The sequence below is a fragment of the Zootoca vivipara genome, chromosome 11, assembly GCF_963506605.1.
Source record: "Zootoca vivipara chromosome 11, rZooViv1.1, whole genome shotgun sequence".
Lineage (NCBI taxonomy): Eukaryota > Metazoa > Chordata > Lepidosauria > Squamata > Lacertidae > Zootoca > Zootoca vivipara.
Window position 1 is genome coordinate 45,312,606 of NC_083286.1, and position 21,271 is coordinate 45,333,876.

The window sequence follows — 21,271 nt, forward strand, 5'->3', positions numbered from 1 at the left end:
TACAGGCGCTACATAATTATACTTTGTCCATAATAATTTTCACACAACCATCTTAAGAAATCAATCTATGCCTAGGTAAGCCTGTATAGGATAGCAGCCTGAAGCACAGAAACTATCTACAGCCGCTCCTTTCACTTGAACCCCTCACAGAAATCCTGTAGAGCTGGCCTGAAAGGGACCCCAGGGTCATCTAGTCCAACCCCCCCGGTAATGCAGGAATCCTGCCCACAGCAAGACCGACCCCTTTCATACGTCCGGATTCCTGTAAGCCTAGCAAGCTGAATACACCAAGGTCCGGACTCTTCTGCCCTGCGAAATGCAACCCAATTGTCTGAATGGTGGACAATGTCAGCAAAACAAATAGGCAAGTTTGAAGACATGGCAAACAGTGGCAAAGTTCATTATGAGAAGGAGATGGAAAGTTATATCCCTCCTAAAGGAGAGAAGAAGAAGTAAAAGGACTCCAATTCCCCCCAAAGTCCACCACCTGCTTTCTTCCTGTTTTGTTCTGAGCATCGCCCAAAGATAAAAAGCGACTGTTAGGGCAAAATTCTGGGTGCGAGAATGCTCAGCCACCCAGCTCATCAGGCAAGGGCCTGTGGTCGTTGCAGAGTATAAAAGGAAGGAGTCCAGCCACGATCCGGAGCAAACAGCAAGGTTTATTACTGCGCAGCAGGTTCAATGCCAGACTGAACACCATGAACAGGGCTGCAAGAACTTTTAAAAGTTCCCACCACCATCCCATAATGTACATCGAAAGCATCATACATACATCACTTGTGACAGGGTAAAACGTCAGAAAAGGGGAAGGGGCAAGGGGCATTAGCATACAGGTAAACAGGAGGTAAACAGGATTAACATACGGTAACAATGCGCAATGTCCCAGAACATTGTTAAGCAAGTACCAGTAAGTATCTGGGAGGGGATCCTTGAGTACCTGGCCGGGGGGGGGGGGGGGACAATGGGTCCAGGTGTGAGTATTGCCTCTGGCTTTGGAGGGTTGGGAATGGCAGGAGATGGTACCTGAATGGATTATGGATATGCAGAGGAGCACCACCCTGGCTACCTGACCTCTTGCTTAAAGGATTATGGCTGTTCCCTGCATCCCTGAGAGCCCTTGGCCAGAGTAGCAAAAGGGGGTTTCATTTAGAAATAAAGATACACTGTATTCATTCATAAAGAAATATGGTTACATAGAGTCTCAGGCAACAGAGAAAGGGTAGGAAAGGGAGCCTTTATTACACAGGGCTTGATCTTGAGGGGGTTCGTGTTGGTGCGATACTAGAGTGGTGTTGTAGGATCAAATGGGGTCCCCTTGAGGGCATTTGTGCCAATCTTGATTCCCAAATGAAGCCTCGTTTGGGTGCCCCCCCCATAAAATTCCCTAACAGTGACCACCCAGGTTTTTCTATTGGTGAGACAGCAAAGAAACTAAAAACCGTAATACATAACAACATAAAAAATATCTGTTGTCAATGCCAACATACCATCGCTTCCAATGAAGCTACATGCAGACTCTTTATAGCAGGGGTGGCCAACTTCCAAGAGTTAAAAACTGGCAGTGATTGATCTACCCCCTTTTGGGGGTTCAGGTTGAGGTTGTTGAGCTTTTTTTTAGGAAGGAAAGCCATCCATGTTTTAGCGGGTTCAGGTCAAAGTTTAGCTTTATTTAGGAAGGAAAGCCCTGTTTTGGGGGCTTCAGGGCAAAGATGTAGAGCTTTTTTTAGGGGAGCCAAAGTTGCTGAGCTTCTTTGGGGGGAGCCAGTGATCTACCACAGACGTCCAGTGATCTATTAGTAGATCATGATCTACCTGTTGGACATGCCTGCTTTATAGCAATAAAGGGGTGCTGGCCCTTTAAGGCTGAAAGAGAAAACTGAGACATCCATGCCCACCCTTTCTAACACACATCTTTTAAGATCACATCACACAGTGGCTGCCCAAACAGCTTGGATGATAAAAGACACAAAGGAGGGAGGACAATTGGGAAAGATATAACACCATTGCATTCCCATGCCTTCCAAGCCTCCTTATGCAAAACCACCCAGTTAAAACGGAACTCCTTTCACACCTCATTATCGCTGGAGGTTTCATTAAACTGATAAAGATCCCCCCTCCCCAAGGACAAGAGTAAAAGCTGTGGTGCCGACCATTTGCTACCTGAAACAAGGAAACAAATTGTATCTTAAATACTGGCACAGGAGCTTTGGAAGGCTCGCCCTGTCCAGCCTCCTCTCTTTGCGCGCGCGCGCGCGCGAGAGAGAGAGACTTCAATCCTTCAGCAGCCAGCTTCAAGTTCTCTCTCTCTCTCTCTCTCTCTCTCTCTCTCTCTCTTCCCCCCTCCCTCCCACCGCGATCCCTGGGAGGAACATTCGAGTGAGTGTGGTGTTTTACGTACAGTGTTTTAATCCACACCCCAGCTCTTCCAATTCTGGTTCTCCATTCCCCCCTCCTTGTTTGCTCTAGTAAGAGCAGCAGCAGAATGAGCTGAACGAGCGAAGGCTGTGGGGAGGCAGCCCGGGCGAGCTCCAGCAGGAGAGTGTTGCGCTCTCTCCCCTCCTCTCCCTCGCTGCGTCCTTTTGCTTCTAGAGAGGGGCAGCTGCCAGCTGGCTTCTAGAGTAGGGCAGCTGCCCTAACTTGCCCCATGGTGGGTACGCCCTTGTCCGCAGCTTGAGCTTACTCTGAGGTTCTTTATTTACCTCCCAGCACCTCTTTGATCCTGCCATAACTTCCTTGCTATATTTGCCCACTGCAGGAAGATCCACCCACTTTGAAAGCTGTGGATTTCTAAACATCTGTTTTGGACTCACCCGGCCTAGTGTGCAAGAGCATGTCTTCCTTTTGGTTTGGCATCAAGCAGGAGAGAGAGAGAGAAAGAATGAATGAAAGAGAACCCCGTTTCATCCAACCCCATTTATTAAGTCCTTTGATTCAGCAGATAAGAGATTGCTAAGTAAAGTTTGCATTCTAGCCGACGCATCAATCAAAACAGCATGTTCTGCAGAGAACTGCTTGACTTAACAGCGTTTCAGCATGCCTATTATAGTAATTATTCTAAGCATCATTTTTATGACGCACAGAAAGGCAATTTTAAGTACTGTATTGTGCCCCACTCCCCAGTCTGTAGGTCGCCCCCCCCCCACTTCCCGTCGCCACACGCTTGCTGGTCTGCATAGCAACTAAGTTGGTAGGTAGAGCTGGCAAACTTCTGCACTATAGAAACGGAAGATAGTTTGATTATGCTGTGTGTACACACACATATGCACACACATAATACATTATGCAAATTGGGTCTAAATTATGCAATCTATGCTGCCTAAATTATGCAGAAATGATGCTATTTCCCCCAACTGATGTAAGGAAGATGTGTAAACAGTCTATATTAGAGCAGAACATTGCGCTTAGATAATTACAGTGATCATATGCACCATAGATAGGCGCTTTGGGCAAATTTATTTGTTTATGTTTTGGCACCAAAGCTGAAAATTGGAAATGCTGTAAAATGGAAATGCTTTTTTTAAAAATAAAAAACACCCCCCCTCCCCCCAAGAAACAGCAAGTTGAATTCTGTGTACAAAACAGATGAAATGAATCAATACAATATATACATGTTTGGGGCACAACTGTTATTGCCATTTTATTTTGAATACTCTGAAAATTGGGTAATACTTTACACTGGAAAGCTGGAGAGCACACTCCTTACATTGCTTAGCTGAGAAAAGTCTCAGGAAGCCTTACTTAATTCGCTTCTGCCTTTGCCAATGAGGCAAGTAGGCATATTGAGATCAAGCTTCAGCTGTATCATAATTTGAGGCTGTAGGTAGGTTTTGATACTGTATTAGATTGTACGCTTTATTTGTTGCACAGGGCGCTTTGCAACATAATAGCCATGCAACACAAGAACTTTAAAACTATTATTTCTGTATAACTCATATCAAAAGCCGCAGTGTCAAACTATTCAATGAATTGCTGCAATCACTGTCGCCTCATTCCAAAGCCTGCTGTGGAAGAGGTGTGTCTGTTACCCGTTTCCTAAAACCACAATAGATTTGGGAAGCAAATAAATACTGTAAGTAGTTGTTAGCTGGGAAGCAATTCCTTGCATGTAGAAACCCAACATGTCAGGGTGATTCAGCCTAGACATCTCCTGCATGTCTTACTTCAACGTATAGGGAAGTGTGTGGGGTGTGCATGCATGCTGAACATTCAAGCAGTCCCCCCACCTTGTAGCCTGAAGTACTTGTTGTTTAGTCATTTAGTTGTGTCTGACTCTTCGTGACCCTATAGACCAGCGCACGCCAGGCACTCCTGTCTTCCACTGCCTCCCGCAGTTTGATCAGACTCATGTTGGTAGCTTCGAGAACACTGTCCAACCATCTTGTCCTCTGTCGTCCCCTTCTCCTTGTGCCCTCAATCTTTCCCAGCACCAGGGTCTTTTCCAGGGAGTCTTCTCTTCTCATGAGGTGGCCAAAGTATTGGAGCCTCAGCTTCAGGATCTGTCCTTCCAGTGAGCACTCAGGGCTGATTTCCTTAAGAATGGATAGGTTTGATCTTGCAGTCCATGGGACTCTCAAGAGCCTCCTCTAGCACCATAATTCAAAAGCATCAATTCTTCGGCGGTATCTGAAGAAGTATCTAAAGAAGTGTGCATGCACACAAAAGCTCATACCAATGACAAACTTAGTTGGTCTCTAAGGTGCTACTGGAAGGATTTTTTTTTATTTTGTTTCGACTACAGCAGACCAACATGGCTACCTACCAGTAACTAATTCTTCGGCAATCAGCCTTCTTTATGGTCAGCCTGAAGTAGAACACTGCAGTAATCATACCTTTAATTATCCTAAAGATATAAACTGGTCCTTCATAACACAGCAGCTTTGCACATCTGCATGTAAGAGGGAGACCTTCAGAAGGCTCACTCTGACAACTCAAGAACTCCTTGTCTGCACCGGTTTGGGCCAGGTATCCTCTCATATATACCTGAGTGGGCCTTCAGATTATTACCACCAGAGATCCTTTTTAGGTTCCCCACTTAAAGAGATGAAATTGGAGGTTACTAAGGACCTGATACCTACATAAACGTCTTTTGGGCACCTGGTAAAGACCTTTGTATTTTCAGTTTTTTTGCAGTCATCATCATAGCTGCCAAGTTATCCCCTTTTTAAAGGGATTTTCCCTTATGCTGAATAGGCTTCCTCGCGAGAAAAGGGAAAACTTGGCAGCTATGGTCATCGTCATCATCATCCCTCCGGCTGGGATTTAAATGCTGTTACGCTGCTTGTTCTGGTTTTTTATAAACTCTCATCTTCGTGGCTCCCATTTTTGTTGCATAAGGAATTAAAATGCCTACAAAGTCTCTCTTCCCTTCCTTTCTGGCGACAAGCCATTTTGCTAATTGTGCTACTGGCATGCGCTAATTAGATATAACTCATATTTTGTAAGAACTGTTTAGAATTCTTTTCGATGCACTCGTTGTGGTGGGAGATTTATGTCTGTACTAGCATATATTTGTTAGCCTGCAAATGCTGCAAACACACTCCAAGGGGTGCATCATGAGTTGCAGCAAGAGACAATTTGCAGCCTGGAGCCTTAGTCTGCCCTGCCCCTTTATATAGCTCCTAATCTGGGCTATCCCATGCAATAGGTCAGGGATGGGGAGCCTTTTTCAGTCTGAGGTGGCCATATTTCTGTGTGTGCAACCTGCCGAGAGCTGCATGCCAGAGGTGGGCAGGGCAGAGGCAAAAGTCAGCAAAACCAGAAGCAAAAGTGGTGGAGCAACATATGTAAATTGGCTACCTTCCTTCCATGCAAAAGCCATTATCTTCTACACACAACCCACATGCTCATCTCTCCATTGCCCAGGAAGAGGTACCAACACAGTTCAATAGTACATTCCAGCCATGCAAAAGCACTCGCAAGAGCTCTCTTTTGTTGAAATGCAAAAGCAAGCATGGTTCAACGCCTCTCCACCTTAATTAGAGAGAACTAGGATCTTTCCTCTGAACTTGTAATTTTTTATTTTCCAAAACTCGGAGTCTCAGTGTGAATGTATCTAGGGCATGCATCGGCAAACTAAGGCCCACAGGCCAGATCAGATCAATTGCCTTTTCAATCTGGCCCACAGGCGGTCCGGGAATCACTGAGTGGATCGCCAGCATGTGGATCACCAGCACGCACGTTCTTTCCCTCTCCCTCACATGACTCCGGCGCCTCCTCCCTCCCTCCTGGGTTCTTCCCGCCCTGTCTAGAGGAGGAAGAGGGCTGGGCTTTGTTGGTGCCAGCCCCTCTCTGGAGCCCTTTTGTGTGCCGCTCATCGTCCCTCCCTATGTGCAGTGTGCAGAGGAATTAGTTCATTTTTTCCTTCAAAATATAGTCCAGCACCCCACAAGGTCTGAGGGACAGTGGACTGGCCCCCTGCTGAAAAAGTTTGAGGACCCCTGATTTAGGGTAAAGTGTGCTCCTCCAACAAAGATCAGGTATTCAGTTCAGCTTCTGCTGAGGTTCAGCTCCAAATTCTTCCATTCCCGAGGCTATCTTGAACTTAAATCTCAGAATGGGGGATGGAGGCATTTCGTCTCTAGTTGATCTATCACTAGTATAGTGGAGGGGGAACAAGGGGGATCAGAGATTGAGGATTATTATTTTTTCAGAGCAGGAGCAATGGTCTCATCTGCTGGAGTGCCAGGGTAATTGATGGACCATCCTTGCTCTGGCAAGTGAATGAGGTGAAATTGAGGCTTTCACGTTTGTGGCCCAGAGGAAGACAGAGAATGAGGAAAATAGCCAAGCAGAGGCCGGGTACTTCTATCCCTTTCTTTCATGGGATTCTTTCTTCAGGCTCGCTGTTTTGTTGAAGCCTTCTTTGCAATATATATATACCACCAGAAGGCCCAGTAAACCTGAAGGAGCGTCTCCATCCCCATTGTTCTGCCCGGACACTGAGATCCAGCACCGAGGGCCTTCTGGCGATTCCCTCATTGCGAGAAGCAAAGCTACAGGGAACCAGGCAGAGGGCCTTCTCGGTAGTGGTGCCCGACCTGTGGAACGCCCTCCCATCAGATGTCAAAGAGACAAACAACTACCTGACAGTTAGAAAACATCTGAAGGCAGCCCTGTTTAGGGAAGTTTTTAATGAGTGACATTTTAATGTATTTTGATCTTTGTTGGAAGCCGCCCAGAGTGGCTGGGGAAACCCAACTGGATGGGCAGGGTACAAATAATAAGTTGTTGTTGTTGTTGTTGTTATTAAATAGTCTGCACTTCTTATTAAAAGCTAAAGGTTGCCTGTCAGCAGGATGAAGAAGTTTTGCTGAAGCTTGATGCCCTTTGCAGGTTGAAGTTATGAAGTCAGAAGTAAGTGCCAGTGAGGTCAGTGGAGACTGTACATAGGGATACCGTTGTGCTGGTCTTAATAAATTAAGTATTGCTCCTCTTGGATGGTGACTGTGTGTGTGTGTGTGTGTGTGTGAGAGAGAGAGAGAGAGAGAGAGAGGTGATCAACACAGCTGCCTGCATTTTTGGACTCTGCCTGGGATTGTGGCTATGGGGGCTGTTGTGATGGGGCTCTTGCACTGCGAGATTTACCACTCCACTCTTGGCATCTGTGCACATTATGAACGCCTGGGCATGAACATTAAGGCACCGTGCAGTGCACAGCTTGATATGTCACACACTGCAGCTGCTGAGGTATATTTTGAAGCATAGAGAACACATTGAAGGCAATTTCAGGACCGTCCATCTCTCTCCCCCCCCCCCCGCTCCGGATATCTTTAGGCAAAAGAACAAGCAGCCTCTGCCAGCTTTTAAATTCATGGGGGACAGGTTATTGCAGAGCAAACAAACATATATAGAGCAGAGTCAGGTAGGGGTCTCTGCCCTTGGTGTTAGGACTGGGTGGCTGAGTGGGTACAGTTATCAACAACAACAACAACAATAATAAATTTATTACTTATACCCCGCCCATCTGGCCAGGCCTCCCCAGGCACTCTGGGCAGCTTCAACATAATATTAAAAAAACAATAAAATATCAAACATTAAAAACTTCCCTAAAGAGGGCTGCCTTCAGATGTCTTCTAAAAGTCAGATAGTTGTTTATTTCCTTGACATCTGATGGGAGGGCATTCCACAGGGTGGGCGCCACCACTGAGAAGGCCTTCCGCCTGGTTCAATATTACTTAAGTCCTATTCAGGCATTGTGAATAATTTAAGATTAGAATCGCATGAGTGGAATCTGGCCCTGCGTACCCCACCACCCATAGGACTTTTGGAAGCTGCCTTATACTGAATCAGACCATTGGTCTATCTGGCTCGGCTCAGTCTTCCCTACACTGACTGGTAGCAGCTCCCCAAGGATTCAGAATGGGGTTTTCTCCCAGATGCCTGGGATTGAACCTGAGACTTTCTGCATGCGAGGAGATGCTCTGTCGCTAAGCTGCAGTTTGCACCTTGACCGCTATGTCCATATGTTGAAAGCGGACACTGTGCTCTATGCATGTAGTCCAATTTAGAACCCCAATTTAGAACTGCCCAATTTAGAACCCCAGGCGTAGAGCAGGCTGCCCGCTTCAGCTCTACAGCCCTCAGTGCATCGAGGATGGCAGGAGTCCTGTGATGTCTCAAGGTATTTTGCAGCCGGGGCAAAGGGCAAGATAGCACCCGCTTCCCCATACAGAAGCCAGCTGAACCGCCCTTTGACTTTTGATTTCACTATTAGCAGTGGGACAGTGCTCTCTGTTTCACCTGAGGGCTGCAGGGTATTAATTTATTTTATTTCATAAAAAAAAAACTTGATTGTGTGTGTGTGTGTATCCCCAAAGCAGTGGCATCGCAACGGGGGGCGGTTCGCCTGGGGTGCCATGTCTGCGGGGGTGACAAGAAGGTACCCCGTGGGGGCTTGCGGCGGCACGAGCAGCCATTGCGCCGCCGCTGCCGCATGTGGAGGGTCCTCCGTTCGCGGCTGCAGCCATGAGCAGAGGATCCTGGCGCCAGCGGCAAGCCGCTATGTACAACGCATATGCAGCATCGCTACCTACGGCGCATGTGCTGCACGTAGCGATGCCGCACATGCGCCCTACATAGCGACGCCCCGCCCCGGGTGTCACAGTGCTTTCGTTCGCCCCTGCCCCAAAGCAGTTTGCAAAGAGAGAAAAAATACAATTGTTGGTAAAACAGATAAAAGCACCTATTTAAAACATTTTTTAAAATATTTAAAATCAGCAGTAAGCTAAAAAGAGATTAAAACGCATGGTCTGCATATCTGAGTAGGTTTGTCTGAAGCAAAATGTTTTTTAGCAGGCAATGAAAACAGTGCAGTTAAGGTGCTTGCCTGATGTCAACAGGCAGGGAGTTCCAAAGTATTAGGTGCTGCCACACTAAAAAAAACTGATTTATTTTTTAAAAATGTGGAACAGGTGTTATATGGTACCTGTGTAACAGTGCTAGTTCTGCAGATCAAAGTGGATGAATGGGCATATACTGTATGGGGTAAGACGATCTCATAGGCAAATTATATACTAATAGTAATACCTTGAACTTGGCCTGGTAACAAATCTGCAGATCTCTGAGCACAGATGTTATATGCTGATAAGACCTCACTCCTGTCATCAATCGCGCTGCACCCAACTGCAGCTTACAGATCAAGAGGAAGGGAAGCCCAGGCTTGAAGGAATCGATGCATAAATTACTGTGGTCAAACTTTCCTGCTCCAGGAATGGCCATAGCTTTCGTACTAATGTCAGTTTGTAAAGGTAGTTATGGGGGTGCAGGAGAAACCATCTAGCATGGACAGCTCTGTCCTCCAACAGAAGGGTATGCCCCCCCCAGGAGGACCACCACTGCCCCTCACTGGCCTCTGCAGCCTGAGGCAGTGGCAGCAAAGTGCCTAATGCTAGGGCTGGCTAGGTTTCTGGTGGTTGATTTTTTTTAAGGACAGAATATGAAACTCCAGCATAGATTCTGGATTTTTTTTTTTTACAGTCTTAATAAAACCTATTACACAAGCAGCGGGTGAAAGTAACATTGAAAAAGTCTGCAGGGAGTCTAAAAATATACATCCAAGTCCGCCTTGCACTGAGGAAGGACTGTACGGATTGTACTGGGGGGAAATCATAGTGGAAAAATAAGCCAGCGATCCAGAAGGTTTCTTTCGCTGATGAGCTCCGGTAATTGGCATGAAGACTGTTTTTTTTCTTTTCTCTTTTCGTCCAGCAAGCGTGTTAGTACTGTGAAGCACTGTACTTCAAAGAAAGGTTTCTCCCCATTATAAAATCTATTAAGTATTGTTGTTGTTACAGATAACACCAATCAAGAGACTGCTCAGGACTTTGATTTCAACTTCCTTTTACTAGAAAGTGTTGCCCTCATTCACTTAATAATGTGTGCTACAAAGACCTTTAACAGGGACCATCTAGAAATTTCACCACCTTCTTTTCTAATACAAACGATTCTCTTTCTAAATTGCTTTTATCAGCAGACGTGCCAGGATTATTCCAAACGCAAATGATGATGGGGACATCGTTGCGTAGAAAAGATGCTGGCTCTCATGCTCAGTAGCATGAAAATGCTCGAGGAATTTTGCTTTACGGAGGAAATTGCAGGTGGGAGGGGGGTGGAAATCAAGCGCCCAGGTTTTGCCCAGCAATGCAGGCTACTTTAGACATGTTTCACCTGAGCAAGCTGGTCATTGATGAAATTGCATGGAATCCTATTCACTTTTCTCACAAAAGCTGCTAGACCATTTAGTTGGTAGGTTAATCAACTGAAGATCAAGTTGATTAATAATTTGTGCTGTAAGTTAAGGACTCACTTGCTTATTGTTGTGGCTGTTTTGGCTCTGGGGTGCTGCGTGCTTGATGGGAGGATCTGCTGGCAGTTATGTTTTTGGGGATCTGACTCAGTTTCACAGGGGTAGAAGCATGAAGGACGGTCAATGGAAGCAACCCCAAGAGTGAAGGCCCAATGGATTTGGGTAATGTAGTCCAAACCATGGAGGTCAAGTTGCAGAATCATCAGCTGAAAAACAACAACACAGCAAGTAAACTCATCCAAGGCAGGAAGCAATATGGAGGAAGGGAACAGGAACAAATCTAGATAGGGGTATCAGGTTGAGTCAAGTGGTGAAAATGGAAGATATAACTCAGCGGGTGAGGTGTGTTTCAGCCAGACTGGTCCATTGAGCCACATGAAGATGGGTGATGGGGATTGCATTGCAGTCCAAATGATACCTTTGAGCAGGAATAGCCAACGTAGGGTAGCCAGATGTTGCTGGACCACAATTCCCATCATGCCTGACAATGAACCATGCTGACTGGGGCTGATGGGATTTGGAGTCCAGCAACATTTGGAGGGGAACACGTTGGGTGCTCAGCCTTTGAATAGCACAGTTCTGTAAACGAGGCAAGTGCAGGTGGACTCCATAAATTGTGTGTTGTGCAAATAAGTAATTTTGCCTGTCCCAAACCTTCTGCCACTTGGTTTCATTTCCTGCCTCTGCGTTCAAGTATTAGATTATGAAAGAGAGAAAATTAGCTCCATCCATTAGCATCCAACTCCAGCTTTGTTCATGGTCATAGCACAACACACCCAATATTTTAACATCTGCCTTTGTGCTGAATATTGGTTTCCAAATGTGCAATGTTTTCTCTTTATCTTTACATAGTCGTTGCAGACTAATTTATCCTGGAAAGAGTTATTTTTTTAAAAAAAGCTGGCTTCCTTTACTTGAAGAATGAGTTTTTAAAATCTGTGCAGTCAATATGGGCAACTCTGAGCAGATTAACTGCCTGGCAATTGATCTCTCTGCCTTTATATATGTGACTTGGGAGAAAGAATTAGCTATTAACCACTGATTTATTTTTGTTTTGATGATACAACGCAGATATTTTACGCTGGGTAAATAGATTTATTTAAACCAGGGCTTTCATTTGACTGATGGTTTCTTCAATAGAAATACCATTTGCATCACAAAAAGGTCTCTGAGGGGAAAAATTGAAGCATGTGCAAATGGTATGCCCCACCAAAAGTAATGTCATTGTATATTTTGATATTGCAATAAAAGAAGAGTTTGGATTTGATATCCCGCTTTATCACTACCCAAAGGAGTCTCAAAGCGGCTAACATTCTCCTTTCCCTTCCTCCCCCACAACAAACACTCTGTCACCCAGCAGCTGCATGTGGAGGAGTGGAGACGCGAACCCGGTTCACCAGATTATGAGTCTACCGCTCTTAACCACTACACCACACTGGCTCTCAACAACTTTAGTTGCACCTCCTCAAGCTTGAACAAGAAAGTCCTGTGGCCCAGGCACTGGTTCCTTACACCCTGACATTACCAGTTGTGGAAGGGAACTTCAACCCAGTTTGTGCCAAGATGAGAACAGCTTGTTCTGCAGGGAGCAGAGAGCTCACCGTGACTACTAACAAAGAACAACACCTTGATTGTTCCTCCCACTCCCCCCTCCATTTGGGGAGGCATGGGGGGGCACACAGAGGGGGAAAGGCTGTTGCACAAGTGGAAGTCATTGCACATGGCTTCCACTGACAGGACTCATTAGTTGAATCCTGCCCTCTGATCTCACTGGAGCACCTGAAATTTAGAAGAAGAGTTTGGATTTGATATCCCGCTTTGAGACCCAAAGGAGTCTCAAAGCGGCTAACATTCTCCTTTCCCTTCCTCCCCCACAACAAACACTCTTTGAAATGAGTGGGGCTGAGAGACTTCAAAGAAGTGTGACTAGCCCAAGGTCACCCAGCAGCTGCATGTGGAGGAGCGGAGACACGAACCCGGTTTCCCAGATTACAAGTCTACCGCTCTTAACCACTACACCACACTGGCTCAGAGGATGGCATTAGGACAGGGGTAGGCAACCTAAGGTCCGTGGGCCAGATGAGGCCTAATCGCCTTCTCAATCAGGCCCACGGACGGTCCGGGAATCAGCGTGCTTTTACATCAGTAGAATGTGTACTTTTACAGTGGTACCTCGCAAGATGAATGCCTCGCGCAACGAAAAACTCGCTAGACGAAAGCATCTTGCGATGTTTTGGGTGACTTGCAAGATGAAGTTTTCTATGGCCACGCTTCGCAAGACAAAGTTTTTCGGCGTTTTTTTGTTTGTTTGCTTGCTTGCCGCGGCAACCCGTGCTTCGCAAGACAAAATTATCGCTAGACGAAGCGACTTGCGGAACAAGTTAATTTCATCTTGCGAGGCACCACTGTATTTAAAATGCATCTCTGGGTTATTTGTGGGGCCTGCCTGGTGTTTTTACATGAGTAGAATGTGTGCTTTTATTTAAAATGCATCTCTGGGTTATTTGTGGGGCATAGGAATTTGTTCATTTTTTCCCTTCAAAATATAGTCCGGCCCACCACATGGTTTGAGGGATGGTGGACCAGCCCAGGGCTGAAAAAGTTTGCTGACCCCCGCATTAGGACAACCTCAGGCCAGAGCATGGGCATAGCCAGGATTTGGTGGGGGGCGGGCGGGGAAGGACTTGGTTATATGGAGGGGAGGACTTTTGTGTGTGGAGGGGGAAGAACCGATGTGATTGGTCAGTTAGTTAAGTATTTCTATTGTTTTACTTGATCTAGAGGGGGCCACTGCCCCCTGCCCCCCCTGGCTATGCCCGTGGGCCAGAGTGGCATTGCTGCCACAGGCTTTTCTTGTGGAAATGCAGCTGGGATTGGGGCTGAACTTCTACAGTAGTGGGGGAGAATGGTATCTGCCTAACTCCTGCCCCTTAATATGTTTTTTGGGGGGTGGTGGTGGTAGGTTTTTGTAGGCTCTAACTCTGTACCCACTAAATGCAGCCGGATTTTACATCTGAGTGGAAATGCAGACCATCGGTTTGCAAACCTTTTCAAGGCAATGGTGGAAACGGTTCATTAATTAATTTTTGCAGAGAAGTAGGGATTGCTTTAAACTTCAAAGGGGAAGTCTTTGCTGACTGAAGACTCTAGTATAGCATCTAGATCTAGGGAAGTAATAGTACCACTGTATTCTGCTCTGGTCAGACCTCACCTGGAGTACTGTGTCCATTTCTGGGCACCACAGTTCAAGAAGGATACTGACAAGCTGGAACGTGTCCAGAAGAGGGCAACCAAAATGGTCAAAGGCCTGGAAACGATGCCTTATGAGGAACGGCTTAGGGAGCTGGGTATGTTTAGCCTGGAGAAGAGAATGTTAAGGGGTGATATGATAGCCATGTTCAAATATATGAAAGGATGTCATATGGAGGAGGGAGAAAGATTGTTTTCTGCTGCTCCAGAGATGCGGACACGGAGCAATGGATTCAAACTTCAAGAAAGAAGATTCCACCTAAACATTAGGAAGAACTTCCTGACAGTAAGAGCTGTTCGGCAGTGGAATTTGCTACCAAGGAGTGTGGTGGAGTCTCCTTCTTTGGAGGTCTTTAAGCAGAGGCTTGACAGGCATATGTCAAGAATGCTTTGATGGTGTTTCCTGCTTGGCAGGGGGTTGGACTGGATGGCCCTTGTGGTCTCTTCCAACTCTATGATTCTATGATTTCGAGCAGGACCTGCAAAACAGAAAGGGGCTTACTTTAGAGTAAGTGAGTTCTCCCATTGCAGTTCAGAAATGCTTGTCCATCCTTGCATTGCTGTGAGGACACAGCATTATAAGATTGCAGTGAAGAAAGCATGTTTTGCTAAGTGTGGGCACAGAACACCACAATCTGCTCGTGGTGAAAGGAACATCTCATATAGCGTAGTGATATGAGATCAGGGTTGGGGAGCTGGTCGTCATTTCTGGTCATTGCCCATTCTGTCCAGGACAGATGGAAATCGAAGTCCAGGAACATTTGGAGGGCAACAACTTCCACATCCCTCATTTCAACATAGAAACTAGTTATTTACCGGTACTTTTAATCAACACAGACATTTCTCCTAACAGGGGACCTCTTTTCAGTGACTAAGGCAAGAATAGATTGACAGACGACAGTATTTGCACATGAATGAACAGACCTGGGTTTGCAAAACATAATGATTGTGGGTGTAAGAAAATCTCAGATCATCAGATAATTAACTGAGAGAATAGTGAAGTCTGCCAGATTATTTTCCACCCAGGCACAAATATATTTAACTTTATGTGCTTACATGGTTGACTTTGTAGTAAGATCTGAGTAAGAATGCTTGCAGGAAACATCGAAGATTGGTATTTATTTATTTTTTAAAAAGAGAACTTTTTAGCAGGAACTACCGTGTTTCCCCTTTTTTAAGACGTAGTCAGAAAGTAAGCCATGGCAGCATTTTTTAGCATTAGTGAAATCTAAGACACCCCCCGAAAATAAGACATACCTCCATGCGAGACCGCCGAGCGCCCCAGCCAGCCAGAGGGGCCTGGAACCGGCTGCTGTTGCTGCAGTGAACGCATGGAGCGCCCTGCAGCGCCTGGCCTCTTCTTTTCTTTTCTTTTTTTTGGGCTGCCCGAGGCCTGCTGCCCCGCCACCGGAACCGGCGGCTGCAGAGCGGAGCGCTCCGAAGCAGCGAGCGCTCGGAGCGCCCTGCAACGCCTGGCTTCTTCTTTTGTGGGGGGGGGAGCTGCCTGAGGCCTGCCGCCCCCGCCGCTGTAACCGGAGGCTGCAGAGCGGAGCGCTCCGAAGCGCCGAGCGCTCGGAGCGCCCTGCAGTGCCTGGCCTCTTCTTTTTTGGGGGGGGGGAGGAGCTGCCCCAGGCCTGCCGCCCCGCCGCCGGAACCGGCGGCTGCAGAGCGGAGCGCTCCGAAGCGCCGAGCGCTCGGAGCGCCCTGCAGCGCCTGGCCTCTTCTTTTTTTGGGGGGGGAGGAGCTGCCCGAGGCCTGCCGCCCCGCCGCCGGAACCGGCGGCTGCAGAGCAGAGCGCTCCGAAGCGCCGAGCGCTCGGAGCGCCCTGCAGCGCCTGGACTCTTTTCTTTTTGTTTGGCTGCCCGAGGCTGGCGGCTGCAGAGCGGAGCGCTCCGAAGTGCCGAGCACTCGGAGGGCTCTGCAGCGCCTGGCCTCTTCTTTTGGGGGGAGAGCTGCCAGAGGCCTGCCCCCCGCCGCCGGAAGCGGCGGCTGCATAGCGGAGCGCTCCGAAGCGCCAAGCGCTCGGAGCGCCTTGCAGCGCCTGGCCTCTTCTTTTGGGGGGAGAGCTGCCCGAGGCCTGCCCCCCGCCGCCGGAACCGGCGGTCTGCAGCGCCGAGCGTCCGGAGCGCCCAGCAGCGCTGGGCGGAGCGCCGAGCCAGCAGCCTGCCGCCTCGGTGCCGCGCAGAGCGCCCAGCAGCACCCCGAGCCAGTGGCCTGGCCCTTCCGAGGAGGCCTTAAGGTACAAGACATCCCCTGAAAATAAGACACCGTCTGTTTTTTTGAGTAAAAAAAGTTATAAGACGGTGTCTTAAAAAGGGGGAAACACGGTATTTCAACGGCGGCTTAAACACTGGTGAAATTTGTTGTCACGAAGAACGAGTGCCGGTTCATCCATGCACACTCTTAGCTAGCCAGCATTTGATGATTCACCATAATATGTCTAATCCAGCTCCAATAAAAGACACTCTGTTTGAGGTGACGTGAAGTGATATCTGTGGCATTTTGATTTATGATGGCAATCCACGGCTCAGTGCTTCAGTCATTATATGACAAACATTCGTGAGTGAATCAGCCCTCAAAAACAATCTGAGGTCTGGATAAAATAGAGTTCTTCCCCAAGTGGAATTAGGAACATAGGAATCTGCTTCATACTGTGTCGATCCATTCCTCCACCTTGCTCAGTATCTCCCCATCTTATATGTAGTCCTCAAAGGATGTACATATGTTCTAAAGATAGGAGACTTGGGTGGGGTGGAGTGGTCAGCTGGTTTAACCCTTTCTTTGCTATTTTTCTGTGCGGAATCTTATCTTCCCCTCCCCTTTACTGGTTTTCTTCCAAAGAGTTCAAAGTTACAGATCCTACCCCTATCCCCCCCCTACAGTGACAAAACCAGATAGTGCTGGGACTGCTGTTAGCATAATTATTTTATTTTATTATTAGGTTTATATACCACCCTTCAGGGCAGTTCATGAGATAAAAACACAAGATAAAAACACAAATAAGTTGGGAGACTCCGGGACCAGGGGCAAGAATCGGTGGAAGAAGATTGGAAGAAATTTAAAGTCTATTAGGAAAAGAATTGTAAGATTAGTAGTTTGTAGCAAAAGATTCGGAAGTAAAAGGAGGTTGTAGAAGAGTGTTAGTTAATTTTATTACGTATTAAGATTTAGTTAAGTGTTATTATTGTATCGAATTTTAAGATTTACTAGAATAGAATTGTATTTGGAGACAAGTATAAGAGATTTATAGGATTGAGAAGTTACTAAGAGTATTATTAGGTATAGATAATTGATAAAAAGATTGTAATTAAGTTTTGGAAAATACTAAGGAAGTAAGATAATGAAGCGTAATTGGGAGGGAATGGAGGAAGTTGATTAAGATTGGTGATATAAGATTGATTTGATAGTTCTTTTTATGGTAATGTTGGTGTTTTGTTCTGTTGTGTATATTCTGTGTTTCTTTTTCTGTTTTCTTTGTCGTGTTTTTATAAAATCAATAAATATATATTAAAAAAGATAAAAACACAAATAAGTAATTAAAACAAAACCAGCAAAACAATGAGATGTTCCCCCCTCCTCCCCCTGCATGCCCCCCCCCCGGCCATCCGTAGATCTGCCTTGGAGGATTGGGAGAACACCCAGAATAGATTTGGGGGTGGGGAAAACATTCTGTTGTGCAAGGATAACCTCACGCTTAGCCCTGCATTGAATGCAACCCTTTCTCTTACCCCTGGGCTTGAGAAGCACTCTAGCCACTCAGATTCCCTTTAAGGATTGGACTGGGAACATCACTGCTTTGCCTGCTTTTACCTCTGGCCCCGCCACAGATGTCAGGATTAGGCGTTAGGACTAAGCCCTCTCTCATATAATTTAAACAGGTGTTGGATTCATATATTTTGGCCTGATATCAGCTGGAGTTATTCCTCATTGTCAGCCTTCAAGACTAACGGTGTGTTCCCTTCAAGACTAACAATTGCTACTCAAACACATCGAGGACTTGCAGAATGAAAACCAGACAATTGCCAGTGCCGAGTCATAATCCGTGCCAGAAGCACGACCCGGCAGGGACTCAGCACACCACTGTCTGAGCCTGAAAAGTTAAGTCATTTCCCCCTCCCAGCTAACAGTATGCTTTGACCTCCAAACACTCAACATAGTACAAACACAGCTATCCCTTTCATTGACTCTGCGAGGTGCAAACTAATGCTATCAGAATACCATCGCAAGTGTGAAGCAATCGGGTGCCTTCTGAAAATAACATATTTTGTGATTCTCTTGCTACACAGGTAGCGACATCTTTCCAATGCTAAAAGAACTGGTATTAAAACAGAGAGGAAATAAGTGATTTGCGTTGTAATTTGAGCTCTGGAATATTTTCATGCAACCCTGAGTATCAGTATTCAAATCAATGCAAACGTGTTGTTTTGTGTCATTTTTAGGCTCTCATGACTCATTTAGCTTCTACATTGATGAAGCCTCACCTGTTGGACCTGAACAACCTGACACCGTTCAGAATTTTGTCTCTGTGTTTGGAACTGTGGCTAAAAAGCTGATGAGGAAATGGTTGGCGACACAGACGATGAACTTCACAAGCCAGCTTGGAGCAGGCATACGGTATTTTGATCTTAGAATCTCCACCAAGCCCAGAGACCCCGACAACGAACTCTACTTTGCACACGGTTTGTTCAGTGCCAAAGTCAACGAGGGCCTCGAGGAGATCAGTGCCTTTCTTGCTGACCACCACAAGGAAGTGGTCTTTTTGGACTTCAACCACTTCTACGGGATGCAAATGTGCCACCATGAAAAACTGGTCCAAATGCTCAAAGACACTTTTGGGAATAAAATGTGCCCGGCTATATTTGCTCACGAAGTCTGTCTCCAATATCTGTGGGAGAAGGATTATCAAGTGCTGGTTTTTTATCACAGTCCAGTGGCTTTGGAAGTTTCCTTCTTGTGGCCAGGGCAGATGATGCCAGCTCCGTGGGCCAACACGACAGATCCTGAAAAACTGATCCAGTTTCTCCAGGCATCCATCATTGAGAGGAGGAAGAAGGGCTCCTTTTTTATATCTCAGGTGGTGCTGACCCCAAAGGCTAGCACTGTGGTCAAAGGCGTCACTAGTGGTCTCAGAGAAACCATCACAGAAAGGTGAGTGCTTTACAAATCCAGGTGTGCTTGGATATACGGCCTAGGATATACGTACCTATAGGACTGCCTTTCCTGGTACTCCCCACGGTCTGGTACTCCCCTTACGGTTTGCAAATAATAACACCTTGGAGATCCTGGGCCTCAAAGAGATTAGGCTGGCCTCAACCAGGGCCAGGGCCTTTCGGCCTTGGCCCCAGCCTGGTGGAACTCTCTGCCACAAGAGATCAGGGCCCTGCGGGATTTGACTTCTTTCTGGTGGGCCTGCAAGACAGAGTTGTTCCGCCAGTCCTTTGGTCGGGGCTCAGCCTGACTCACCTTTTCTTTTTGTGTAAGAACTAATATGAAAGAGGCCTCCCAGCATTCTCACAGGCCCATATAAGAACAGCGTAAACAGTTGGGCCTGATGAACATTTACTGTTCCCAACCCTAACCCTGCGGAAAGCCATCTAATTAGACTTTAATTTGATCTTGACCTGTTTTTAGGAGGTAATTTAATTATAGTTTGATTTTATACCAATGTTATATATCTGATGTTAGCCGCCCTGAACCCAACTTCGGCCGGGGAGGGTGGGATATAAATAAAAGTTGTTTCTTATTCTTATTCTTATTCTTATTACATGGAAGTAAGATCCTATGGGACCCAGGTGGCGCTGTGGGTTAAACCACAGAGTCTAGGGCTTGCTGATCAGAAGGTCGGTGGTTTGAATCCCTGCAACGGGGTGAGCTCCCGTTGCTCGGTCCCAGCTCCTGCCCACCTAGCAGTTCGAAAGCACATCAAAGTGCAAGTAGATAAATAGGGACCGCTCCGGTGGGAAGGTAAACGGCGTTTCCGTGCGCTGCTCTGGTTCGCCAGAAGCAGCTTTGTCATGCTGGCCACATGACCCGGAAGCTGTCTGCGGACAAACGCCGGCTCCCTCAGCCTATAGAGCGAGATTAGCGCCGCAACCCCAGAGTCGGACACGACTGGACCTGATGGTCAGGGGCCCCTTTACCTTTAAGATCCTACTGGAGTTGTCTTCCCTTATTCATTTATGATGGTCAAAAAATGTTGAAATATTACAAAGGAAGCAGAAACAACAATTGTTACTGTTACTTGTGGGCGGGAGCAATTGGCCAGAAATCAGATAATGACTGTTTCCTTCTTTTTTGGTCTGTATTTGTAAACATACATGCTTATTATCTACAGGTGATGGGTTTAAGTATTGATTAATGTCCTTCATGCAGCTTGGGTCTAGGTCTGAGGATTAGGTGTGGCCACCATGCAGAGAGGAAGGAATGGGTGACCCAGATGTAAATATGTAGGGATAGATTTGCAGTTCAGCCAACTTTGTCATCCTTTCTGAAATGAGAAAGGGAAGTGGGGACTGAGCGTAAACAAAACAAAACAACAACAAAAACCAACAAAAAATACAGTGCTCTCATGAACCAAGGCAGAGCCAACCCATGACATTTTCTTGCCTGAAGTTAGGGATGGGGAAGAATACCAATTTATTTCCAAAAACGATTCTTCCCAATGGTTTTTATTCCTGTATTAAGTAGCAAGTCACGATAAAATGATGTGAGCTAAAGGGCGCCCTACTCCAGAAATTTATATTGTTTGTATTATATATTACGCCAGTAGCTTTCACCCAAAGAATCCTGGGAAATGTAGTTTGGTAAGGATGTTGAGATTTCTCTGTTAGAGCTCCCTAGCCCTTGACACAGAACTACTATTCCCAAAGTTCCCCAAAGAGAAGGAATCATTGTTAAACTGATTTATTTTCTAAGTGTAAATGCATCTCAAGGGATGCTTCTTACCACTTGCTTTACTTATGTCAAAGGGGATTCGTTTTCAAAACACTTTTCTTATTTTCTTTTTCTTTGTTTTAGGAGTAATTAATTTTTTCCTTGAAACAATTCACTTCAAGGACTACTTTGAACCTGATTGTTCTAGTAGTGCAAAACCCATCTCTGCATCTTCTGTTGGGACAATACCTTGAAATATATTTCCATTCATACAAAGGTTGCCAGAGGGATTAGTTTTTTCTTACCATGCAGGATTAGTCTTTGCTCTTTCCCACTTGAAATATT

At 46.3% G+C, this 21,271-nt stretch overlaps 1 protein-coding gene across 1 annotated transcript in view; it reads left to right on the plus strand.

The window, feature by feature from the left end:
- The window catches only part of PLCXD3 (phosphatidylinositol specific phospholipase C X domain containing 3), a 79,490-nt gene that overhangs the window by 40,941 nt on the left and 17,278 nt on the right, over positions 1–21,271 (plus strand). Inside the window, exon 2 of the mRNA XM_035100751.2 lies at positions 18,493–19,201. Coding sequence (XP_034956642.1) covers positions 18,493–19,201 — 709 coding nt within the window. The remainder of the gene's footprint in view (positions 1–18,492; positions 19,202–21,271) is intronic.